The sequence below is a fragment of the Hemiscyllium ocellatum genome, chromosome 20 (assembly GCF_020745735.1).
Source record: "Hemiscyllium ocellatum isolate sHemOce1 chromosome 20, sHemOce1.pat.X.cur, whole genome shotgun sequence".
Lineage (NCBI taxonomy): Eukaryota > Metazoa > Chordata > Chondrichthyes > Orectolobiformes > Hemiscylliidae > Hemiscyllium > Hemiscyllium ocellatum.
Window position 1 is genome coordinate 54,705,717 of NC_083420.1, and position 25,567 is coordinate 54,731,283.

At 40.8% G+C, this 25,567-nt stretch overlaps 1 protein-coding gene across 2 annotated transcripts in view; it reads right to left on the reverse strand.

The window, feature by feature from the left end:
* Window positions 1-7,455: 7,455 nt before the first annotated feature.
* Window positions 7,456-25,567, reverse strand: part of fam234a (family with sequence similarity 234 member A) — a 41,130-nt gene continuing 23,018 nt past the window's right edge. For both annotated transcript variants that reach the window (XM_060840884.1, XM_060840883.1), the window contains exons 9-12: window positions 25,253-25,334; window positions 19,510-19,659; window positions 18,328-18,439; window positions 7,456-12,235 (exon numbers count right to left, since the gene is read on the reverse strand). In XM_060840884.1, the coding sequence (XP_060696867.1) occupies window positions 12,027-12,235; window positions 18,328-18,439; window positions 19,510-19,659; window positions 25,253-25,334 (553 nt within the window). In that variant the 3' untranslated portion in view covers window positions 7,456-12,026. The remainder of the gene's footprint in view (window positions 12,236-18,327; window positions 18,440-19,509; window positions 19,660-25,252; window positions 25,335-25,567) is intronic.

Consider the following 25,567-nt stretch of genomic DNA (forward strand, 5'->3'; position numbering starts at 1 on the left):
GAAGCCTGTTAAATGGCTTTAGATCCCACATACACCACTTGCATCACATGGTAGAGCCATAGAGGTCTACAGAACAGAAGAAAATAGGCCCCTCAGCCCATTGATTCCCCAGTGGTCAAAAGGAACGACCTAACTCATTTAAGCGGGCATTGGATAGGCATTTGGAAGTTATTGGGCTAGTATAGGTTAAGTAGGACTCGGTCGGCGCAACATCGAGGGCCGAAGGGCCTGTACTGCACTGTATCCTTCTATGTTCTATGTTCTATGTTCTATAACTATTTTAATTCCATTTTCCAGCACTTGGCCCATAGTCTCGGTAACCCAAGTGCACATTTAAATACGTCTTAAATGTTATGAGGGTTTCAGCTTTTACCACACTTACAGGCAGTAAGTTCCACATTCCCACTACCCTACAGGTGAAAGCGTTTTTACTCACATCTCTGCTAAATGTTTCACTTCTTATCTTAAGTTGACGCCTTGGTCAATGATCCCTCCATTACGGGGAAACAGTTTTCTTACCTACTCTCAGTATGCCTCCCAAAATTTTAAACATCTCAATCATGTCCCCTCTCAATCTCCTCAGATACAAGGTTGACAACCCCAATCTGTCCTTCATCAACCATCTGTTACTTTATTGAAAACTCAAATTAGTTAAACATGATTTGTCCTTAATGAGACTATACTAGCTTTCTTGAACTTGTTTGTGTCCAAGTGATTGTCAATTTTCTCTAAGATTATTATTTCTGAAAGCTTTCCCATCACCAAAGTCCATCATGTTGTTGCTGGGTGTATTTTTGAGCATCTTATTTCAAACAGGTGTGTAATTTTTGCCATTCTCCAGTGATCAACATCACCCCCTGGAATGCAGGAGGATTGTAAGATTGCGGCCAGTACTTTACTAATTTGCATCACCCAGTCTCTTCAGTGCATCTCATCTGGTCCTGGTGACTTATCATCTTTAAGGTGCAGAGCAGCATGTTTTTACTTAAATGATTCTATTTAAAAATAATGAAAGCTTGGAAGTAAGGTTAAATTACCCATTTTAATACTGTTTATTGTAGGACAAATAGGGAAAAAAAGAGACTGGACAAAAGAAAGAACATGGAGATTTCAATATCAAGGGTTACATATTTTTAGTAAAGAAGAAAACAATCGCAGAGTGTTTGATTTTTTTCTCTGGCTGTGGGTGTAATTAAAAAATCACATCTGTTCGCCACTTCATGTTAGCTCCTTGAGCCTTTCCTCTGACTTTAGTCTCCAAGACATGAAATGGTCACCATCCTTTCTCATCATTTGCATCTTTTGTTTGAGATTGACCATGCTATATTCTAAAAGTGCATCAGTAAAACATTTTCATTGCTATTCCAATGTATGCAGAACTCAGTGTGACTGGGTGCCCACCTACCAGATTCTACTACAGCGTATTAATAATAATTGCTAAATTATTTTCATTTATTAACCAGTCAGCTCATTGTTTCCTGGGTGACTCAGTAGAATAGCTCTCCAGTTCAAATCTTAACATATTCATGCTTCATTTATTTAATAAACCTTTCCCTGCTTGTCACTCTTTTGTTTAGATGTTTCAGTTTGTGCTTCAGCATCTGTGAATTATTTCAGTTTTTCTTTACCTTCCAATCCTAGAGTTCCATGCCATCAAAAGTTTAATGACATTAATGTACATCTCTTGTTCCATCTGATCTGATCACTCAACTTTATTAATCGCACTTCAGAACCTTTATCAAACACTTTGTAAGTCCATATGAAATGCAACTTGATTACCTTTGCAGAGAATTACAAACTGCCTATAAACTAGATGTTCTTCCCCCTAATCAACCTGGGGAATGTAGAGGAGGTGGGACTTGAACACAGGTCAGCTACCTCAAAGGTCAGGACACTGCCAGAGCACCAAAGAAGCCCCTGGGGTTATAAGACATGCTTGTGGGATGTTAGTTTCTGCTGTTGGAATCATAGAATCTCTACAGTGTAGAAGCAGGCCATTCAGTCCATCAAGTTCATACCGAACCTCTGAAGGGCGTCCCGCCCAGACCCACCCCACCTCTACCCTATCTCTGCAACCCTACATTTCCCCCCCATGGCTAATCCATCCAGTCTGCACATCACTATGGGTAATTTAGCATGACCAAGCCACCTAACTTGCACATCTTTGGTCTGTGGGGGAAAACCAGAACAGCTAGGGGAAACCCTCGCAAATACAGGGAGAATGTGCAAACTTCACCCAGACAGTCACCCAAGGCTGGATTCAAACCCAGGTCCCTGGCACTGTGAGGCAGCAGTGCTAACCACTGAGAGGAATTTGCAGATTCAATGTGAAATTCTTTGCATTGACAATTAAAACTAAAACCATGTGTATTTATATTTCACACAATCTTTCAGGGTTCAATTTGGTTGAATTGTCTCACATGTATTAATTTGGTGCCTCTGCCAACTACACAGCTTTGAGATATGATTTTTTGATAGTTTTTAGATACTATTAGAACCTGCCTGTGAGTTTCTATGTGTGTTCAAATCTAAAAAAGATTGAATTTATGAAGTATCTGTCCAGTTAACACCACTGGAATTAAATATCCAGAGCAGTGTCTAAGTGGCTGTTCTCAGGCTTATTTTACATCAGTGCTCGAGATGAACTTCTACCCTAATGGTTACAATTATTCATCATGACGACAATAATTAACCGTGCACTTAAAACTTAGCGGCACTGCAACCTGACCAATGCTAATTTGAGCACTATTTTCTGCTTATGTTTAAAGTGGACCCTGTAAAGCTGGCTAGTGCACTTGCTTAAATTATCAAATGTGATGTGGAATGATACCAATGAGGAGGGTTCAGTCCTCAAATTTGATATGGTAGTTGAGGGAGACCTGCCTAGCCCACAATTGGTGCAAAATGCTAAGTCATTACTTGCCCATCCTAACAGAGGGACAACTTTGGTCCATTATGGTTAAAACAGTGGCTAGTTATCACCATTCCTAGAACTAATGGCTCTAAAACCTTCTTCTGTCAAACAACTTGGCTCAATATGAATGTTATTCAACAGGATATATGTAGATGTTATTGCCAGTACCTGTGTTAAATAACCAGCTCGCAATTCCTTTTCTCTCCATTCTGGAACAGTACAACTCTCTTCCAGTCCTCAAGTATTATACTGTATGTGTCATATTCTGAAAACCATTTCAAATATCCTTCTCGAGTTCCTTAATTAATTTTGGAATATGAACTGGCTGTGAAACCTTGTGACTACTTAGTTCCCCAACACTTAAAGGAAAGCAAGATATTTTGTAATCTTTTATTTGTATTATAAGCCCTCTTAGCCCACAGAACAGGAATTTATGTAATAACATTATGGAAATTGTTTTAAAAACATAATGTAGAGAACTGTGGGGAAAATAACATACAGTACACAGGAAGGTCATTGTGTCTGTGCAAATTCTTTGAAACAATTATCAAACACCCTTAGTCTCCTGTTCTTTCCCTTGTAGCTTTATACTTATTGTATTTTCTAAATCAATCAAGGATCATGGCATCACTGGCTTGGCCAAAACTTATTGCAAGGTGGCAGTGTGCTGCCTTCTCGAACCACTACTGTCATTGGCGTGTTGGGACACCCAGAATGCTTATGGGGTTCCAAGATTTTGACCATTGTAAGCGAAAGAACTGTGATACCGCACATACTCAAGTAATAGTCTAATTTTTTTGACTATTTTTTAAGGTTAAATTTATGGGATTGACTACTACATGAATGCTACCTCTGAAATTCATGCCCCTCAAAGTTCATACCGTATCATTATTCATTTAGACATCAGTTGGGCTTCTATTAAAGGGGAAAAAAAATTATGGTAATTCTGGAAACCCAGAGCAGAACACAACAGCCAGTGGACTGGAAGACAGGAGTGGAACAACTGTCAGACTGGAAGGCTGGAGCGGGACATGTCAGCTGGCACACATTCAAATGTTGATCTGTGAAGAACTAGGGTCAACTTTTACACGAGATATATGGAAAATTCCAGATTATTTGACCAAAAATAACTGTTACTCAAGTATATTAGGTATAAAATGGTGGCATGGTGGCACAGTCATTAGCACTGCTGCCTCACAGCGCCAAAGAACCAGGTTCAATTCCCGCCTCAGGCGACTGTCTGTGTGGAGTTTGCACATTCTGCCCGTATCTGCGTGGGTTTCCTCTGGGTGCTCTGGTTTCCTCCCGCAGTCCAAAGATGTGCAGGTTAGGTGAATTGGCCATGCTAAATTTGCCCGTAGTGCTAGGTGTAGGAGAATGGGTTTGGGTGGGTTGCGTTTCAGAAGGTCGGCATGGACCTGTTGGGCGGAAGGGCCTGTTTCCACACTAAGTAATCTAAAAAAAAATTCAAGGTCAAGATGCTATGTAGTCTGGTGAGGAACCTGCAGTCATGTCATTCCAGGCATCAGCTGCCCTAGTCTTTCTAGGTGGCAGAGGTCATGCAGTTGGAAGGTACTGTCAAAGTACCAAAGCTATTCTACTTCATATTTCCACAGCTTCCTGCTTTTGTCATTACTCTGTAATTAAACTTTGGATAATAAAACATAAATATGCATTCTTTCATTAACCTGTGTTTGCTTACATGGTATACATGCATAGTCACAACTGATGATTGGTTTCTCTACTCGAACCATACAAGTCTAGTTATTTACATATAGGTTGAACTCAAACACAACTGCAAATGTGTTGCTGGTCAAAGCACAGCAGGTTAGGCAGCATCTCAGGAATAGAGAATTCGACGTTTCGAGCATAAGCCCTTCATCAGGAATAAGAGAGAGAGAGCCAAGCAGGCTGAGATAAAAGGTAGGGAGGAGGGACTAGGGGGAGGGGCGATGGAGGTGGTCCTTCCACCTATCCCACCTCCATCACCCCTCCCCCTAGTCCCTCCTCCCTACCTTTTATCTCAGCCTGCTTGGCTCTCTCTCTCTTATTCCTGATGAAGGGCTTATGCTCGAAACGTCGAATTCTCTATTCCTGAGATGCTGCCTAACCTACTGTGCTTTGACCAGCAACACATTTGCAGCTGTGATCTCCAGCATCTGCAGACCTCATTTTGAACTCAAACACAAATCCACACGATCACAACACAAAGCAAGTTTAATCTCTTTATGGTTACATCAGCAAACAACAGACTATTTTGCACAATGGAACAGAAGTATTTATTATAAGTCAAATGACAACCACATGCAAAGCACTTCCTACTGCATTCAACTTTTGAACAAAGCTTCTTTGGAAATGTTGGAAAAACAGTGTACAATATAAGAAAAGGACAAACTACTTATACAAATAAACACATGATCTTATAAATGCAAGGCACCTAAAGAGTCAGCACATCATTAAACTATTACATTGATTGTGAAATGTACTGATAACAAATGGAATATTTCACTTTAGAATCAGGGCGATATTTTCACAGACACACATTGAAGCAAACATGAAACCAAGAATTTAATATTGTTACACAGCGAAAGCAATTGATACTGTGTTTACATATAAAATCCCCTACAAAGAATACAATAGGAAATTATTTTTGGCAGTCCATTAACGTTAATTATGTTACAATTTCAAATTGGTTTGCTATTTTTATAGATTAATATTCCTCTGCTCCGCAATAAGGTTTAATTCAGTTATTCACTTGATTTTTGGCAAGCTTTATTTAGTGAGGCAAATAGAAAGCTGAAATCTTGAGAATTCCTAAATTTAGCAATTTCTATCAATCTTGTAAAGATAAATACTGTTTTATCAAAATGTAATTTTTAATAAGTTGTGTAAAGCTCAGTAGTTTACACAGAAGTTTAAGAAATATATGAACAGTCTTGTCCTTGGTTTCTGTTTGAAGACAAATAAAATTCTAAGCTTAGATAAAATAACAAATTGACATGAAATCATTGCCAGAAAGTTCAAACAGTCAGAAACAATTCACTCTTCAATGACCTCAAAAGCAAACTTTCCATTCTTCCCACATAAATTTCAATTCCGTTCCCCCCCCCAAAAAAACAAGAAATACTTGCATTTCTTTAGCACCTTTTGTGATTTCAGAACAGCCTAAAGTGCTTGATTGCCAATAAGTACTTTAGAAATGTGATTACTGCTGTAGTCAAGGACGCACAAAAGTTAAACTTTCATGCAGCAACTTCCCGTTAACTGCTCACAAACAGATCACCAAGGGATCTTAAGCTATCATAACAAAAACACTGCAAAAGCTAGAGATCCGAAATAAAACAGAGAACACTAAAATGCTCACTACCTCTGGCATCTGTGGAAAATGAAAGAGAGTTAATATTTTAGGTCAATGAACTTTCACCAGAATCAGAATCTGAAGAAGGGTTATCGACCTAAAACATTAACTTAGTTTCCCTCTGTATAGTTGCTGCCTGGCTTGTTGAGTATTTGTAGCATTTTCAACTTCTTTTGGTTGAAAGATCAACATTAATTAGTCTATTGGGGGAGAGCTACCCAGCTCTTCTTTGAGGAGTGCTATAGAATTTTGAAACATTGCTTGAGAGAACAGATAGGGTTTTGGTTTAACTTGTCATCCAAAAGCTAGTTTAGTCATGCAAGATTCCTGTGACACTGCACCGATATGTCGCAGCATGAATGAAATTGCTCCCATCTCTGCAATAGGATTTGAACCTACTATGTGCAGACTCAGAGGCAAAAGCACAACCACTGTGTCAAAGCTGACAACTTACTGCACACTGCTTCTGAAAGTTCAGTTAGTTCTATTCACTATAAAAAAGTTATTTAAATTAAAATTAATTAATTTAATTAAGCTAATCAGTAATTTATTAAGTTAGTTAAGTAGTTTCTTATTTAATCCAGTTTGCCCAATATACAGTGCAATTATGTACTATCGATTACCATTCTATTATCTTAGAATGGTTTGAAACTAGTGACCAAATCTCTGAAGGTCGTTCAGCACATTTTTTGGTAAGAGAACCTCAACTGTTGAGCTGAGGCTGCCATAATCAAAAAAGGTAGAAAAACCTCAGGAATCTGAACTCCTTCTGAGCTACTTCAGTCTTCCCTTCTGTATAACAGTTTCGTCTACCCATTATTATCTACTTTACTTCACCATCTCTTGAACACTTTGCAGACTTGGTAATGGACTTAAGTCTTCAGCCATTTCTCCTAAGAAATTTAACAGCTATACAGTACTGAACTATTGCATTTTATGTTGTAGGAAGTTTAATTTTAATCAGTGCACTAAATACATCATTAGATTCAGAATAAGGTGCACAGTGCCCATCAACCAGCTATCAACAGCAATCACAATCTTTTGAATAAAGTTAATTGAGTGAATACTTGAGAAGATTAACTCTTACTATAAACAAACATTAATTATTTTGAGATAAAACTCAATATTGAAAAAATGCAAAAACAATAAAGAATATTGAAAGTATTTACACTAACTTGCATTTCAATTATTTTTCAAGTTTGGGATGATCAAATTTAATTATTTTAAGAAATCATTGGTTTGGATAATTCAAACTGACCGTAAATATTTATCATACAAGTACAAGATAAATTGCAACATTTTATCTAACAGCACGTTTTCCTGAAATATTTCGATAGAATTCTGGTTAACGGATCAAAATTGGCACATGGCAAATATTCTGGCACAGCTTCATAAAACAAGGCCTTTAGTTAAAGTATTCGTGCATTGTGAGCTCTCTCCAGTGCAGCGTACACACACAAAAAAAAGATATTGTAGTTTCATTTATTTTACATTCATTCTTATGTACTGCAAAACCACATTGCAATGTGGTAACAAACAGTTAAAGACACTCTAATTAGCACAAGATCTATTTAATGTTTCAATTCCAACAGCCAAAGGGAATAAGTATAGTTTTTTTTAAAAATGCCTCTATATACCAGCTACCATCTTGATTCAGGGCAATATTAAAATTGAGAAGTTGCAAGCTGTGATTTCAACCTGCAGCTTCTACAACTGTCAGTTCTGAGCAGTCTTGGAGAGTTGAGAACTCTAATACTTACATTAGGGTTGCACTGCAAATTTGGATTAATTTAGTAAAGACTTTGCTGATCAAGGTTCCTGGAGTTAAAAAAAACCCCACAGCTTACTGGAGATCAAAATAGCTGGCGCTACAGTTCAAGAGAGATCCACAAGAAAACCTTTCAATTAGTTTTTCCTTGCTGCTGTGATGTGTTGGACTCCACTGACCTGTAACCCATTGGCCTCAATTTAAGGGCCCCTCTCCCGCATTGTAAGATCCACAATCCCTTCTTCTCTCCATCCAGACTGTTGGTCTAATTCTCACCTCCCTTTCCAACTCGCAATCTTTTCTTACTGTCATGCGGCCCCAGTGGTCCACAGTTGAATTCTGCCACTTGTCACACAAGAATTAAGCTAAACTCAATGGTACTTCCACTTCCCTGGAATTTTGGCTTCCCCCTCGATCCTGCTAATTTACACTCAATCAATTCAGTTTTTGAACAGTCTAGCAGTGGGAATACATGGAAGCAGTGAAGAAAACAAGCCTACCCTAATCCATCTTCGTATTAGCCATCACTAAATTATGCCAGCATATTTGTTTAATCAGTTATGCCTGGTATAATTCACATATGGAGATTAAATGATATATGCTTTCCCACCAGCATAGCAGCAGAAACTGCAGTATTGAAGGGAGGACCAATTTAAACCATTTGTACGACAGCTATGGAAATACAGTAGCGCCTTGACATATGAACGACCCTGTTAACGAACAAATCGGTTTATGAACAGGATTGTACATAAAAGTTTGCTTCAAAGTACGCACGAAATTCAAGGTACGAACGCAAAAGCTCTTGCGCTCCGCGTGATCTCATTCAGTTTGTCTTTGGCACGTGCGCTGTGAACATTGTTCATTGCTACGTCCAAGCATTTTTACGCTTTTTTTTGTTTTTTTGCATTAAATTAGCCCTCATTCTGGCTCCCAGAAAGTGAAAAGTGGTAGTGATAGTGGTGTTAAGAAGCCTAAACGTATTACTGTGGAAACGAAGGAAATAATAGCTGAACACGAGAATGGTGCTCGCGTTTCTGATCTCGCTCAGCAGTACGACATGGTGAAACGGATCAATTGGAATTATATTAATTCAAATGGGAAAAATTGATTCAGTTCGCAAACTTTTCGGTTCGCGAACTGGGTCCCGGAACGGATTAAGTTCGTAAGTTGAGGCGCTACTGTAGTTGCTGCAACAGACTTCACAATTTCTACCAATGCCCATTCTAGGTTTCCCAAAGAAACATACAAGGTATTCCTATTTTAACAAAGAGCTACATTTGTAAACTTTGCAACTCTTTTGGAATAAATTTTTGGCTCCCAGCATTTGGCAGTCAGGATTGTGAAAGAAAAACAATTGATCAAATTCCCATCAAGCAAAAAACCAAAGAAACACTGGAAATTTGAAATAAGATAAGTAAATGCTAGAAATACTTGGTAGGCCCAGAAACATCTGTGGACACAGAAACAGAGTTACTGCTTTGAGGTGAATAGGAGCATCCTTTAGAACTGACAGCAAGTAGAAGTGTGATGGGATTTATGCCATTGAAAGGAGATGGAAGATCAAAAGGGAAGGACTGGCATAGAGTCGAGGCTGGGAAAGATTAAATACCAAAGATGCGGTGGAGCAAAAGGCACAGGAAATGATATGAAGGCACCAAAAAAAAAGTTGTCCAAAGTGAGTTTAAATGCCAGAATAATGGATAGCTCTGTTTGTAAACAATAACATGAACACACTGACAAGGATGTTGTCAGGGTTGGAGGGTTTGAGCTATAGAGAGGCGCTGTATAGGCTGGTGCTGTTTTCCCTGGAGCATCGAAAGCTGAGGGGTGACCTGATAGAGGTTTATAAAACCATGAGCGGTATGGATAGGGTAAATAGTTAAGGTCATTTCCCTGGGGTGGGGAAGTCCAGAACTAGAGGGCATAGGTTTAGGGTGAGAAGGGAAAGATATTAAAAGGACCTAAGGGGCAACTTTTCACACAGAAGGTGGTGCATGTATGGAATGAGCTGCCAGAGGAAGTGGTGGAGGCTGGGACAATACAACAATTAAAAGGCATCTGGATGGGTATATGGATAGGAAGGGTTTACAGGGATTTGGGTCAAGTGCTGGCAAATGGAACTAGATTAGGTTAGGATATCTGTTCGGCATGGACGAGTTGGGCTGAACGGTCTATTTCAGTGCTGTGCATCTCTTTGGCTCTGTGACACGTAGCTGAAGAATAGAATCAAAGATAACAGTCTGAAATCACAGAACTCAATGTTATGTGCAGAAGTTCCTAAATGGAGAATGAGGTGCTGTCCCTTGAGGTTCTACCAAGTTTCACTGCGTCACTGAAGCAGGCCAAGGACAAATTTGTGTGGAGCAAATGGTGAAATAAATGGTCAGCATCCATTATGGAAGCTCAGGATCACGTTTAAGGAACAAGTGCTCTGCAAAGTCATCAGTGCAGTTGGAGATTACTCCTACCATTGTGAACTGCACTGTGACAAGCAAATGCAGTTGTCTGAACTGAGTGAAACAAGAAAGCTGTTGCTTCCCCTGAAAGGAGGGCTTGGGCATTAATTGGAGTGAGAGAAGGTGTGAATAAAAGGCTTTGCACTGCCTGTGACGACATGACCAAATGCCATGATTGTGGATCATTGTGCTGGAGATAGCAGAAACGAGAGGGGCTGGGATTTTTTTTTGATGCAAAAGCTGGTATAATTGAAAATGAGGACAAGGGGAATGCTGTCTTTGTTGGAAGGAGAGGAAGAGCTGAGAACAGAAAGGCAAGAAGTGGGAAACGGACACAGTTGAGGAACTTGCCAAAAGCCTGTTGAGCACAGTGATGAGGCATGTACTGGAATGGATGCATGTAATTTGGCAGCCCATTAATAAGTAACTTATTCATTCTTAGGACAGGAGTACTCAATGTGTCGTCCCTGTATGAAAAACACTTTAGACTGACTCTAAGGTACCATTCATGGATTCCACTATAGCCAAAGAATGCCCAGACTCTTGCTGATGCACTAATTAAAGTATTACACTCAGGTTCCAATATCATAATTAGTACCTGCATTTTTAAATAGACCTGAGAATATACAAAAAAAAACAGTAGTCAGCCTTTTAAAGTTGCACTATTGTAGGATATGGTCATTTTTTCCCTATATTTATGCGAATCAGTACACAAACATTTTTAGCAATAATTGATTCTCAGAAAAAAACCTCTCTATTCATCCAAGGGACATGGGTGTCATGGGCTAAGCCTAGGTTTACTGCCCATCCCTAACTACTCATAGGGAATTTAAGAGTCAACCATATTGCTATGGGTCTGGAGTCAGACGTACGCAAGCACAGCAGATGTCCACCTCTAAAGGGCAACAGCATATGACATGGATTTTAATAATAATTGACAGTGGTTACGTGGCCACTATTAGGCTAGCTTTTTATTCCAGATTTTTATTGAATTGAAATTTCACTTTCTGGAGGGATTTGGACCTATGTCATCAGAACATTAATCTGAAGTGACTGCTCCAGTGACATTACTGTTATACCACTGCATCTGCCTAATGGCCTTTCTTTTGGTGACATCAGACTGACCGCAATGTAGCTGGCACTTCCCTGCCCTTTTATATGGCCTAGCAAGCCATTCAGTTCGAGGATACTTAAGGAAGGCCTTGTCATAACATGCACATCCCCCCCCCCAAAGAATTTTCTTAAGAAAGTAAGCTGATGAAACACATCACTGAGTACCGGCATTACAGTTACCTGAATTGCTTATGAATTACAACCTTGTTTTAGGATTTAATTTTGACTTTCACCTTTGAAAGTGAAATATCAAATGAAACTCTGAAACCAGAAGGCTTCATTATGAATGGATCTTAGAAGTACATAATATCTTGCAGGCAAATGTTTAATTGCCAGCAAGATAAAAAAAACGTACATAAATATATCTAGCAACGAGACAGCAGGGCATTTCTTCATTGATTTGTTTTTCATTTACCATTAGTTCCTGTATCTTATTCTATAGTAGTAGTCCTTGATTTCAGCATCACTGAAGACATTGTGCCCCTTGTTTAGACGTCTGACAGTGCTGGAATGGATGCTTTCTTTGAGTTTTTGTTTCATGATCGTCAATGGTCCTTCTTTGCTTCCTACAGGCTGCCCTAACAGCAGGACATTGCAAGCATGTCTACTTGATTCAAATAAGGCGGCTGAAATAAAACATATCATATGGCTTTATTTTTATATCAGAAACATTCATAATAATTCGGTGCCATCAAAGTAACACTGAAGTAACAGTTGCCAACGGCAGACGTGATAATTACATTTACTTCAAATTCACACATTTCTCCACTCTTTTGTCCCATTTTAGTATGTTGAGATTCACTCAATTTATCATCCTATTTTTAAAGACTTTTTTCTGATCTACTATCAGCAGAACGCAGCTGACAGAAGGCATGAGGGTTATTTTAACCTCACCTGGCTTCAGAAGAAGTGCAGATTTCCGTTTTACAATACTTCCCTCTAGGTGTTTCAAGGTTGGAATTATCCTCTACATTTCTGCAGGCCAGGATTAACCCTTAAGCAAGGCAAAGTAACCCTCACAAAGTAACAGTCTTAAGGGTTTGGGCTGTGTAACAATGATACCTCACAACTGAGAGAGGAGCGGTGAGAGAAATGAAGTTGGGGAAGGATGGTAAAATAAAGGAGGATTGTTTCAGGTGGGGGGAGGAAGGGCTGAGGGAGGCAGACTGAAAAAAGGTGTGTACACAACTGTTCCACTTTCTGACTTGTATCATTGTAATTAGACGGTGGAGTTGTGGATAGTGAGGAAGGAAGTGGTAGGTTACAGCGGGATATAGATAAGTTGCAGAGCTGGGCAGAAATATGGCAAATGGAATTCAATGTAGCTAAGTGTGAAGTCATTCACTTTGGTAGGAGTAACAAGATGATGGATTACTGGGCTAATGGTAGGCTACTTGGTAGTGTGGATGAGCAGAGGGATCTTGGTGTCCATGTACACAGATCTCTGAAAGTTGCCACCCAGGTAAATAGTGCTGTGAGGAAGGCATATGGTGTACTGGGCTTTATTGGTAGAGGAATTGAGTTCCGGAGTCCTGAGGTCATGTTGCAACTGTATAAGACTCTGGTGCGGCCTCATCTGGAGTATTGTGTGCAGTTTTGGTCGCCATACTATAGGAAGGATGTGGAGGCATTGGAACGAGTGCAGAGGAGGTTTACCAGGATGTTGCCTGGAATGGTAGGAAAATCTTATGAGGAAAGGCTGAGGCACTTGGGGCTGTTCTCATTGGAGAAGAGAAGGTTTAGGGGAGATTTGATAGAGGTGTATAAGATGATTAGGGGTTTAGATAGGGTCGACACTGAGAACCTTTTACCGCTAATGGAGTCAGCTGTTACTAGGGGACACAGCTTTAAATTAAGGGGTGGTAGGTATAGGACAGATGTTAGGAGTAGATTCTTTACACAGCGGGTTGAGAGTTCATGGAATGCCCTGCCAGTAGCAGTGGTGAACTCTCCTTCTTTATGGTCAATTAAGGGGGCATTGGATAGGCATTTGGAAGTTATTGGGCTAGTATAGGTTAGGTAGGATTCGGTCGGCGCAACATCGAGGGCCGAAGGGCCTGTACTGCGCTGTATCTTTCTATGTTCTATGTTCTAGACATTTGATATACATCATATTTGGAACTTTATCAAGAAGAAATGGAAGACTTTGTTTTTATTCTGACTATTAGAGCAAAATGCACTCTTAAATGTCCTTCTTCAATTTAAACTTTTAAATATCCTGAATGGCAGTTCAAGAATTCCCATAAACTCACATTCAAGGACATTGAATGGCAGACAATTCACAGTCCTACTGGACATACATGTCACATCCACTAACAAGGGAAGAACTGAACAATATTCATGGGTTAATAATCAAATTTATTGTTGGTCCAGCCCTCACAATGGCAAATCTCATGAATGCTAGGTGAATGCAATATAATCAATGTTAGTCAGAAAATTCAATTGGGACCTTCTATTACATGAGAAGGTTTCTACACTGTTCCTAAACATGTTCTCAATTTCGTCAGTAAGGAGAGTTTCACAATTGGCAGATGCAAGTCAATAATCAAATATCAAGTCTCACAGTAAAAAGAAAACACATCAAACCGGTTTCAATTGAGCTAACATTAGATCACTTGCAATGGAAAAGTAAGATGGCTGAGCTCTGCAACAGCTGGAGAAGGTACAATTCATGGAGGACGTTGAAAAAACTGAATTGTCAAAAAGCAAGAAGTGATTTGTTGAAACATGTATGATTAATAAGGAAAACAGGTTCTTGGGTCGCACTGATCATTAAACAAACAAAATGTGATATTGAACCTGAACAGAGCAACAATTATTTGTAGACTTGTTTGCATTCATGGACAATATAGTAAGAAGGGTATTAAAACAGATACAGAAATTGGCAAACTGACATTCACTGCCACACATCTTGCTGACAAAAAGATAGGCAGAAGCAGGTTGTTCATAACTGTGAAGAGAATTCTGACAAGCAAACTCACTGATGTATAAAAGTTATTTTAAGTCAATTTATAAATTGAACAAGACAAACTGTTGTCATGATAGGGTATCAGGATGTTGAAGTATTTGCAGACATATTGCACTTGCATATTAAAAGAAAAATGACTCTTACAACCAAATGACAACTTTGGAGATAAATTCAGTGACCATCTGACAGAGTCCTGTGTTGACCCATGGATAGTCATGCCCAGCGTTCCCACTAATTTTTTTTTTGCTTCTGAATCGACCTGCATTCAGCAACAACTTCTGGATTCAGAAGTCACAGTTGCATTATGCAGAACTTCAGAGCGGTTACACACACACACACACGACTTAGAGTGAATGTTGTCACACTTGTATAGAGTTAGGAAACTCCAAACAGAAAAACCCAAAAAAGGAAGCAGTAATGATGGGCTAACCACCTAGTCCCCATCTTAGCAGGAAGCCATTTCATGTAGGCAGGTTTGTTTCTATCCTTCCAGGGATTTATAAAATATGGGTTTAAAAATTTGACTGAAATCCAGGTCCATGTGTGTTAATGGCCTGACTAATGTGCTGTTAAGGTCACAGTTTGAGAGCAGCCATTTAACACCAGTACATTGCAGGAAAGAAAATGGAAAAGTGACTATCTCATGCCATCAGCCAGCCACTGTCAAAATAACTTTCAATCAACCTACAAAACCAAGAACCTTGGAATGGACTACTCAACCACTAATCTCCTCACAACCATAACCAAGCCAATGACCACAATATTGTACTGTTAAGACTGCCCAGGACTGAAGCAGCATAAAATGGCTGAAAGTGGTTCTCAATTGACTTAAGATGACTGAGGAAGATTTTTAGCTTACACAGTCTGCTATTTCAACTATAGCTAGAGCTAGATGCCTTCATAAAGGAAATAAAACCAAGGTACCAAGACAAAGACAACACACAATGGACTCTGTTACCCGATAACAGATTTAGATTCTTGTTTTGAGAACATAGTGGAGCCACCATATTGTGAGACATAGCCATGTATTGTATTTTATGGTAAAGTAATATAAAGGCAGCTACCTACCAAACATCAAAATACCATTTTAAATATACAGCCATTTTAAATATACAACTGTATTCCTGTGAAAGTTCAGACTAAGGTGGATTGAAGAGACTCCCTCTTATCAGCTAGCGAGCTATAGCCTGCAATGTGGTTGAATGTTTTTTATTTCTTCCTGTATTTAGTAACTAAAAACTCACTCAATTGTTACCTCAAAAAAACCTGGTAAAAACAATTCAGAGTGATATAGCATAGAAACAGACCCTTTGGTCCAACAGTTCATGCCGAACATAATCCCAAACTAAACTGGTCCTACCTGCCTGCACTGGGCCCATATTCCTCCAAACCTTTTCTAGCCATGTCTTTATTTAAATGCCTTTTAAACATTGGAATAGTACCCACATCCATTACTTCCTCAGGAAGTTCATTCCACACACTAACCACCCTGTGTGAAAAATTTGTCCCTCATGAATTTTTAAATCTCCCTCCTCTCATCTTAAAATGTGTCCCCAGTCTTGAAATCCCCTAACCTAGAGAAAAGACAACTACCATCAGCCGTGTCTATACACCTCATTATTTTATAAACTTCTATAAGGTTGCCTCTCAGAAAGGTATGGAGAAGGGATGGGTCCCTTTATAAATCAACCCTGTTGTAAACAACTGAGGGGGCAAATGAACGGAGAAGGGTATCAGTTCCTGCCTCCTCGCTCAGGAGCTTAACAATCTGCTGTGTGCAGTCTGGAATCATAACAAATTTGAAAACCTTGCCTGGAACTGATTGTAACTATGTTCACCATTCGCCCAGAAATGAGAATGCAGAAATCAAATCCCATAAGGGGAAAGGTAAATGGGTGACAAAACAAAGAACTGCAGATGCTGGAAATCTGAAACAAAAACAGAAATTGCTAGAGAAACTCAGCATCAACATTTCTTCAGAACACCAGTTAACTGCATTAGTTAACTTTGGTTTCTAACCCCAGATGCTGCCAGACCGGCTGAATTGCTCCAGCAATTTCCATTTCTGTTTAAAGTAAATGAATAGATCTGGAATCAATCTTTCAGACAGGACAGTGTCTGTTTGTGCCAGAACATGGAACAGAGTTGGTCAAATATAGACAAATGTCAAAGAGGTCATATGGGAAAACAAAAATATCTTGAGGAATGGATGGAGTTATAACTTCTTCCAGTAAAAAATGAGGTCTGCAGATGCTGGAGATCACAGCTGCAAATGTGTTGCTGGTCAAAGCACAGCAGGCCAGGCAGCATCTCAGGAATAGAGAATTCGACGTTTCGAGCATAAGCCCTTCATCAGGAATGAGAGAGAGTAGCCAAGCAGGCTAAGATAAAAGGTTGGGAGGAGGGACTTGGGGGAGGGGCGATGGAGGTGGGATAGGTGGAAGGAGGTCAAGGTGAGGGTGATAGGCCGGAGTGGGGTGGGGGCGGAGAGGTCAGGAAGAGGATTGCAGGTTAGGAGGGCGGTGCTGAGTTGAGGGAACCGACTGAGACAAGGTGGGGGGAGGGGAAATGAGGAAACTGGAGAAATCTGAATTCATACCTTGTGGTTGGAGGGTTCCCAGGCGGAAGATGAGGCGCTCCTCCTCCAGCCGTCGTGTTGTTATGTTCTGCCGGTGGAGGAGTCCAAGGACCTGCATGTCCTCAGTGGAGTGGGAGGGAGAGTTAAAGCGTTGAGCCACGGGGTGATTGGGTTGGTTGGTCCGGGCGGCCCAGAGGTGTTCTCTGAAGCGTTCCGCAAGTAAGCGGCCTGTCTCACCAATATAGAGGAGGCCACATCGGGTGCAGCGGATGCAATAGATGATGTGTGTGGAGGTACAGGTGAACTTGTGGCGGATATGGAAGGATCCCTTGGGGCCTTGGAGGGAAGTGAATGTGGAGGTGTGGGCGCAAGTTTTACATTTCCTGCGGTTGCAGGGGAAGGTGCCGGGGGTGGAGGTTGGGTTGGTGGGGGGTGTGGATCTGACGAGGGAGTCACGAAGGGAGTGGTCCTTACGGAACGCTGATAGGGGAGGGGAGGGAAATATATCCTTGGTGGTGGGGTCCGTTTGGAGGTGGCGGAAATGGCGGCGGATGATACGTTGTATGCGGAGGTTGGTGGGGTGGTAGGTGAGAACCAGTGGGGTTCTGTCTTGGTGGCGGTTAACTTGACCAACGTGATTCTTAGGGTAAGGGGAACATTTAAATGAACTGGATTTCATATGCTGACTTGTATCAGTACTACATATTGCTCCCAACTATCCTATATTTTATTTATATAAGCACCTTGAAACATTCTCCAAAGAATATTAAAGACCCTGTGATATGACAGTAATATGGATCTTCACTGAAAATATTAATGGAATGCAATCAGGAACAGGAACTAGATTTATTCCTGTCTAGTTTGTAGTACTGCAGGTAATAGTAAGGTTCCTGCTGCTTTTATGGCCTGATCTGTTCAATTATTTTGGTAACTGGTCACTTTCAGTTTGTTATACCTCAGCTATGCCTTTACCTATGTAGTTCCTTTGGGAACTGTCAAGTCACTATATGTTGGAGGACATACATTAACATATGGATTAAGCAATCTTCACTAGGACCACATCCTATTTATTCTTGGTCTTTACAAGTTATCAAACAAAACATATAGTATATCAAATAACTGTAACTCATTCTTGTAAGCAATTTTATTCAATATATGGTGTAAGAACTTACTAGTAAAGGAAAGCACATTTTCAGTGGTGTTTTTTAGCTCCAGCATTACATATGGATGTGATGGATGAACCATGTAGAGATAATGTCTATTCTCAGTTAAATCTTCTGGCACCTGAGTAATACAAAAATGATTAAAACATACAGCATCCATAAAGTATTTTGAGAGATATTAATATGGGAAAGGAGAGGTCAGACCAGGTGGCCCATTTGAAGAAAAGCATCAGTACAAATCTGGTGAAATTTTCCCACTCCAGTAGGGGTGAATCCTAAGCCAGGCCATTGACTAGAGCCAGATTCCCAGCAGAAGCTGGTATGCTGAGGTCTTCCTTAAATTAACCCTCTCCCAAAAGCACAGGTGCCAGAGCGTTTGCTGCACACTTTTATTTAGGAGCTCTCCTCCACAATGACAGTCTTACAGATGTGATCTCATTTATATTACAGTGCAGGCCTGTCGATTCCCCACTCCACCTGGAATCCCTAATTAGTTTCACATTTTGCCTGTTGTTCCAGAACAAAGAGTGGTGGTGAGCTGTCTTCATAAACCGCTGCTGTCTACTTGGTAAGGATAGACCTACAATGCTGTTAAGGAGGGAGTTTCAGGATTTGTACCCACATACAAATAAATAAAGAGAACTCTTTCATTCTCTTTTGTTCCTTTACTTATATATTGCTCATTTCACATAGAATACTATTCACCACATTAGCTTCTGGTACTATTGCTGATTGTATATATAATGTGCCCAATAAAATAAAGTATTGCCAATGATAAACACGTACAGTACAAGAAATAAATTCTGATCTTAATAGATATTCTTCAATGAGAAATTTCTAGCTGACTTGTTATTTCAGTCTCCATTTTCTAAGACTGCTCTAAATGAGAAACACATTTTGCTAAAGGGTCAGACAGAAGACTGCACTTTGATGCAACAGTTGATGCAGTAATGTTCTATCAACAATTCCAATATTAAAAACATACACTTGCCAAGTCGTTTAAACATTTCACCAGCAGATTTGTATCTAAAAATTGGACTAAAAGCATAATGGGTAACAACGCCGTGTCAATTTGTACCGTTCACAACATTAGCACTCATTTAACAAGTCTTTTAATTTATTCTTTGCTTTAGCAATAAATCCAAACTTCATATAAATACTCCCTTTGCTACTATGGAATAACAGACTTACAGAGCCATTGGTATGTGTTGGAAGTTCACCCCAGAAAAGGAAAGATGTTCGGGATACAGTGTTGATAGAAGATGGTTTGGGACAGTCTTTACTGCATATTAAATCCTCTTCCCATAGAATCTTGCCAGTTTTACCATCCACAATAGTAATCTATAGAGCAAATCAGTGTCAGATTTTTATGATTCACAGCAAAATCGTAAAACAAATCTGAGTTCAAATGGTATTACATTGTGATAAAGATGTACATCATCTGAAATTTGTTTTTTTTAAGCAGTGGCAAAATAAATTTGTGGCTTCAGTTCTAGGAAGAACATATTTTATTTTAAAGAGGTCAGAAAGTCATTTGAAATAGTGAACTAAATAATTAACTTCCAGCAGGGTCTAAGGGTCCTTAGTAACCATACACGCAGATGACAAGCAACATGAATTCGACTGGGACAACACTACTATTATAGGACAAGCCAAACAGAGAACAGCCAGGGAATTCCGAGAGGCATGGCACTCATCCACAGATTCAATAAGCACATCAACCTGGACCCAATATACCGGCCACTGCAGTGGACAGCTGGAACTGACAACCGGAAGCGGCAGATTCAAACCACTACAAATGCCGGAGGAAAGATCACAGAAGCACTTCACAGGAGACTCCTAAGCACCGAGGATGTCACCTAGACAGGGGACAAAACATCTGCAACACAAATTCCCAGCTCGGCGAACAGAACCACAACAACGAGCACCCGAGCTACAAATCTTTTCACAAACTTTGAACACATGACTTGTGCTTAGCTGGCTACCTATTCACTGAGGAAGTCTTCACAAAGTCGAGGATATTCAGCAGAATAGACTAGATTTTTTTTAAAAAATTCAGTTCTGATTCAGGTTGCAATTCAGCTGAAAGGCAGGTTAGATTGTGAAGTATCTGAATGGTGAGAGATTGTGCAAAAGGTTTTAAACTGTCAGACTGAAATGGGGTTCTGGAGAAAGTGAGGACTGTAGATGCTGGAGGTCAGAGTTGAAAAGTGTGGCGCTGAAAAAGCACAGCCAGTGAGGCAGCATCCGAGGAGCAGGAGAATCAACGTTTCGGTACAAGCCCATCCTGATGAAGGGCTTGTGCCTGAAACATCGACTCTCCTGTTCCTCAGATGCTTTTCCAGCACCACACAATTCAACTGAAACTTTTCAAGCTATCAGTGTTAAAAGGAACCAATTTCACCTGAACCATCAAAATCGGACAGAGTTAATTAAGAAAGAAACGAAAAAGTAAAGAAACGAGTGCCACTTCACTGGGATTGAGTGTGCATAAAGGATATTGCTGAGAAAATGTTTGAAATTATGTTTTGCTGTTTATGTTAAATTCTTCCTAAACCCTTTTCTGACTTTTCCCTTTTTTTGTGATTTGTTTTTAAAGAGTACACTTGCAAGAAGTGCACCCATCTCCAGCTCCTCCAAACCCGTGTTAGGGAACTGGAGCTGGAGTTGGATGAACTGCAAATCATTCGGGAGGCAGAGGAGGTCATAGATCGGAGCTTTAGGCAAGTAGTTACTCCGAAAGTTCAAGATAGATGGGTGACAGTGAGGGGGAGTGGGAGGAGGAAGCCAGTGCAGGGACCCCCTGCGGTCATTCCCCTCAAGAACAAGTATACCGTTTTGGATACTTGTGGGGGGGATGACTTACCAGGGGCAAGCAACGAGGTTCAGGCCTCTGGCACGGAGCCTGGCCCCGTTGCTCAGAAGGGTAGGGTGGAGAAAGGTAGAGCAATAGTTCTTGGGGACTCGATAGTGAGGGGTACAGACAGACGGTTTTGTGGGGGTGACAGGGACTCACGTTTGGTATGTTGCCTCCCAGGTGCAAGGGTACGTGATGTCGCTGATCGTGTTTTCCGGGTCCTTAAGGGGGAGGGGGAGCAGCCCCAGATCGTGGTCCACGTTGGCACCAACGATATAGGTAGGAAGAAGGGTGAGGATGTCAGACAGGCTTTCAGGGAGCTAGGTTGGAAGCTCAGAGTTAGAACAAACAGAGTTGTAGTCTCTGGTTTGTTACCCGTGCCACGTGATAGAGAGTCGAGGAATAGGGAGAGAGAGCAGTTAAATGCGTGGCTACAGGCATGGTGCAGGAGGGAGGGATTCCGGTTTCTGGACAACTGGGGTCCATTCTGGGGAAGGTGGGACCTCTATAAAAAGGATGGGCTACACCTGAACCTGAGGGGCACCAGTGTCCTTGGGGGGAGGTTTGCTAGTGCTCTTTGGGAGGGTTTAAACTAACTCCGCGGGGGCATGGGAACCAGGACTGTAGCTTTAGGGTACAGGACCTTGAGTGTAGGGAGGTTAGGAATAATGCAGCGATCTCTAAGGAGGGTGCCTGTAACCAGAAAGGTGGATTGAAGTGTGTATACTTCAATGCCAGAAGTATAAGGAATAAGGTAGGTGAACTTGCAGCGTGGGTTGGTACCTGGGACTTCGATGTTGTGGCCATTACAGAGACGTGGGTAGAACAGGGACAAGAATGGCTGTTGCACGTTCCAGGGTTCAAATGTTTTAGTAGGATCAGACATGGGGGTAAAAAAGGGGGAGGCGTGGCATTACTTGTCAAAGACAGTATCACAGCAGTGGAATGGACGATGGAAGAGGACTTGCCATCTGAGGTAGTTTGGGCTGAGGTTAGAAATAGGAAAGGTGAGGTCACCCTGTTAGGTGTTTTCTACAGGCCACCTAATAGTCCTAGAGAAGTAGAGGATAATATTGCGAGGATGATTCAGGAAAAGAGTGAAGGTAGCAGGGTGGTTGTTATGGGGGACTTTAACTTCCCAGATATTGACTGGGAGAGCTATAGCTCGAGTTCATTAGATGGGTCGGTGTTTGTACAATGTGTGCAGGAGGGTTTCCTGACACAATATGTCGACAGGCCAACAAGAGGGGAGGCTATATTGGATTTGGTTCTAGGTAATGAACCAGGCCAGGTGTTAGACTTGGAGGTAGTTGAGCACTTCGGGGACAGTGACCACAACTCGGTGACTTTTACTTTAGTGATGGAGAGGGATAATCGTGCGCCGCAGGGCAAGAGCTATAGCTGGGGGCAGGGAAATTATGATGCAGTGAGGCATGACTTAGGTTGTGTGGATTGGAAAAACAGGCTTCAAGAGAAGAACACTAATGAGATGTGGGGATTGTTCAAGGAGCAGCTACTGCGTGTCCTCGATAGGTATGTACCAGTCAGGCATGGTGTAAAGGGCCTTGTGAGGCAGCCGTGGTTTAGTAAGGAATTGGAGTCCCTTGTGAAAGGGAAGAAGGCGGCATATGTAAAGATGAGGCGTGAAGGTTCAGTAGGGGCGATTGAGAGTTATAAGGTAGCCAGGAAGGAGCTAAAGAGGGAGCTAAGAGAAGCGAGAAGGGGACATGAAAAGTCTTTAGCTGGTAGGATTAGGGAAAACCCAAAGGCTTTCTATAGGTATGTCAAGAATAAAAGGATGACTAGGGTAGGTATCGGTCCAGTCAAGGATAGTAGTGGGAAGTTGCGTGTGGAGGCGGAGGAGATTGGAGAGACATTAAATCAGTACTTTTCATCAGTATTCACTCAGGAACAGGACACTGTTGCTGATGTGAATATGGAATCACAAATAATTAGAATGGATGCCCTGGAAATATGCAGGGAAGAGGTTTTGGGAATATTGGAAAGGATGAATATAGATAAGTCTCCTGGGCCTGATGGCATTTATCCTAGGATCCTATGGGAAGCTAGGGAGGAGATAGCAGAGCCATTGGCCTGGATTTTTATGTCGTCATTGTCAACGGGAATAGTACCAGAGGACTGGAGGATAGCGAATGTGGTCCCATTGTTCAAGAAAGGGAGTAGGGATAGCCCTAGTAACTATAGGCCAGTGAGTCTGACTTCAGTGGTGGGCAAAGTCTTAGAGAGAATGGTAAGGGATAAGATTTATGAACATCTGGGTAGGAATAACGTGATCAGGGATAGCCAGCATGGTTTTGTGAAGGGCAGGTCGTGCCTCACAAACCTTATTGAGTTCTTTGAGAAGGTGACTATGGAAGTGGATGAGGGTAAAGCAGTAGATGTTGTGTATATGGATTTTAGTAAGGCGTTCGATAAGGTTCCCCATGGTAGGCTAATGCTAAAACTTCGGAGGTATGGCATTGAGGATACATTAGAGGTTTGGATTAGGAATTGGCTGGCTGGAAGGAGACAGAGGGTAGTAGTTGATGGATTATGTTCATCTTGGAGCGCAGTTACTAGCGGTGTACCACAAGGATCTGTTTTGGGACCATTGCTTTTTGTTATCTTTATAAATGATCTAGAGGAAGGACTTGAAAGCTGGGTAAGCAAGTTTGCGGATGACACAAAAGTCAGTGGAGTTGTGGATAGTGAGGAAGGAAGTGGTAGGTTACAGCGGGATATAGATAAGTTGCAGAGCTGGGCGGAAATGTGGCAAATGGAATTCAATGTAGCTAAGTGCGAAGTCGTTCACTTTGGTAGGAATAACAAGATGATGGATTACTGGGCTAATGGTAGGCTACTTGGTAGTGTGGATGAGCAGAGGGATCTTGGTGTCCATGTACACAGATCTCTGAAAGTTGCCACCCAGGTAAATAGTGCTGTGAGGAAGGCATATGGTGTACTGGGCTTTAGTGGCAGAGGAATTGAGTTCCGGAGTCCTGAGGTCATGTTGCAGTTGTATAAGACTCTGGTGAGGCCTCATCTGGAGTATTGTGTGCAGTTTTGGTCGCCATACTATAGGAAGGATGTGGAAGCTTTAGAACGAGTGCAGAGGAGGTTTACCAGGATGTTGCCTGGAATGGTAGGAAAATCTTATGAGGAAAGGCTGAGGCACTTGGGGCTGTTCTCATTGGAGAAGAGAAGGTTTAGGGGAGATCTGATAGAAGTGTATAAGATGATTAGGGGTTTAGATAGGGTAGATACTAAGAACCTTTTACCGCTAATGGAGTCAGGTGTTACTAGGGGACATAGCTTTAAATTAAGGGGTGGTAGGTATAGGACAGATGTTAGGGGTAGATTCTTCACACAGCGGGTTGAGAGTTCATGGAATGCCCTGCCCGTATCAGTGGTGAACTCTCCTTCTTTATGTTCATTTAAGCGGGCATTGGATAGGCATTTGGAAGTTATTGGGCTAGTATAGGTTAGGTAGGACTCGGTCGGCGCAACATCGAGGGCCGAAGGGCCTGTACTGCGCTGTATCCTTCTATGTAGAACTCTGGCAGCCTTTTATGAATACATTCTGTAACTAACCAAGACAGCAATCCAGTGCAAAGATTAAACTTATGATGTATCAAGCCAGATTTCATGATGGAATTTGAGTTGTCTATTATTACCTCCAGATGGGATTGAAACAAAATTAACACTGAATGAATTACTTATACATTTTACCTAGTAGCTGTTTTCCAACAGGATGCTATAAGTTCCTTTACTTTTCAGAAAACAAACATAATTTTTCTCATCTAAAATTCATAGTATCATCCATTTTTGTTCCTCTAATTAGACAGAAGTGTGAGTTGTAACTCTGTAGCTCAGTTGACTTTGATTCATTTATGTCAATATAGGGAAAAACCTAGGGCCCATCCAGAGAACCCATTGAAGAGTCAATTTATATCAAACTATTTGGAGTTCCCAAGACAAAATAAGTTTACTTCATATATGCTGTTGCATTCAAAATTAAATAGTCTATTCATTCAAATAATTAAATGATATTGTATAGAAGTATTGGTGACACCAAACCTTCTTTCTGTTCTTTTCAATGAAGTCTTCAATTAGGAAATCAAAAACATCATCAGCGTTGAAGTAACCAGACACTGGCGCTCTGAAATTAAAATTACAGCGTATAAATTTTTAAAAATATTGTAATAAATGCTGCACATTAAAATTATTTTCAGTAAAACCAACCCATTTTCATTACTTGAGTAAATCCAAGAAAGCTCAACAAAAATAAAAAAGTAATATGTAATTACAACTGTATCATTTTCCACACAAAAAACGTCTGGGTAAAGGTTTTGTATTAATACATAGCCTTTTGAAAAATAGGTGCCATTCAAA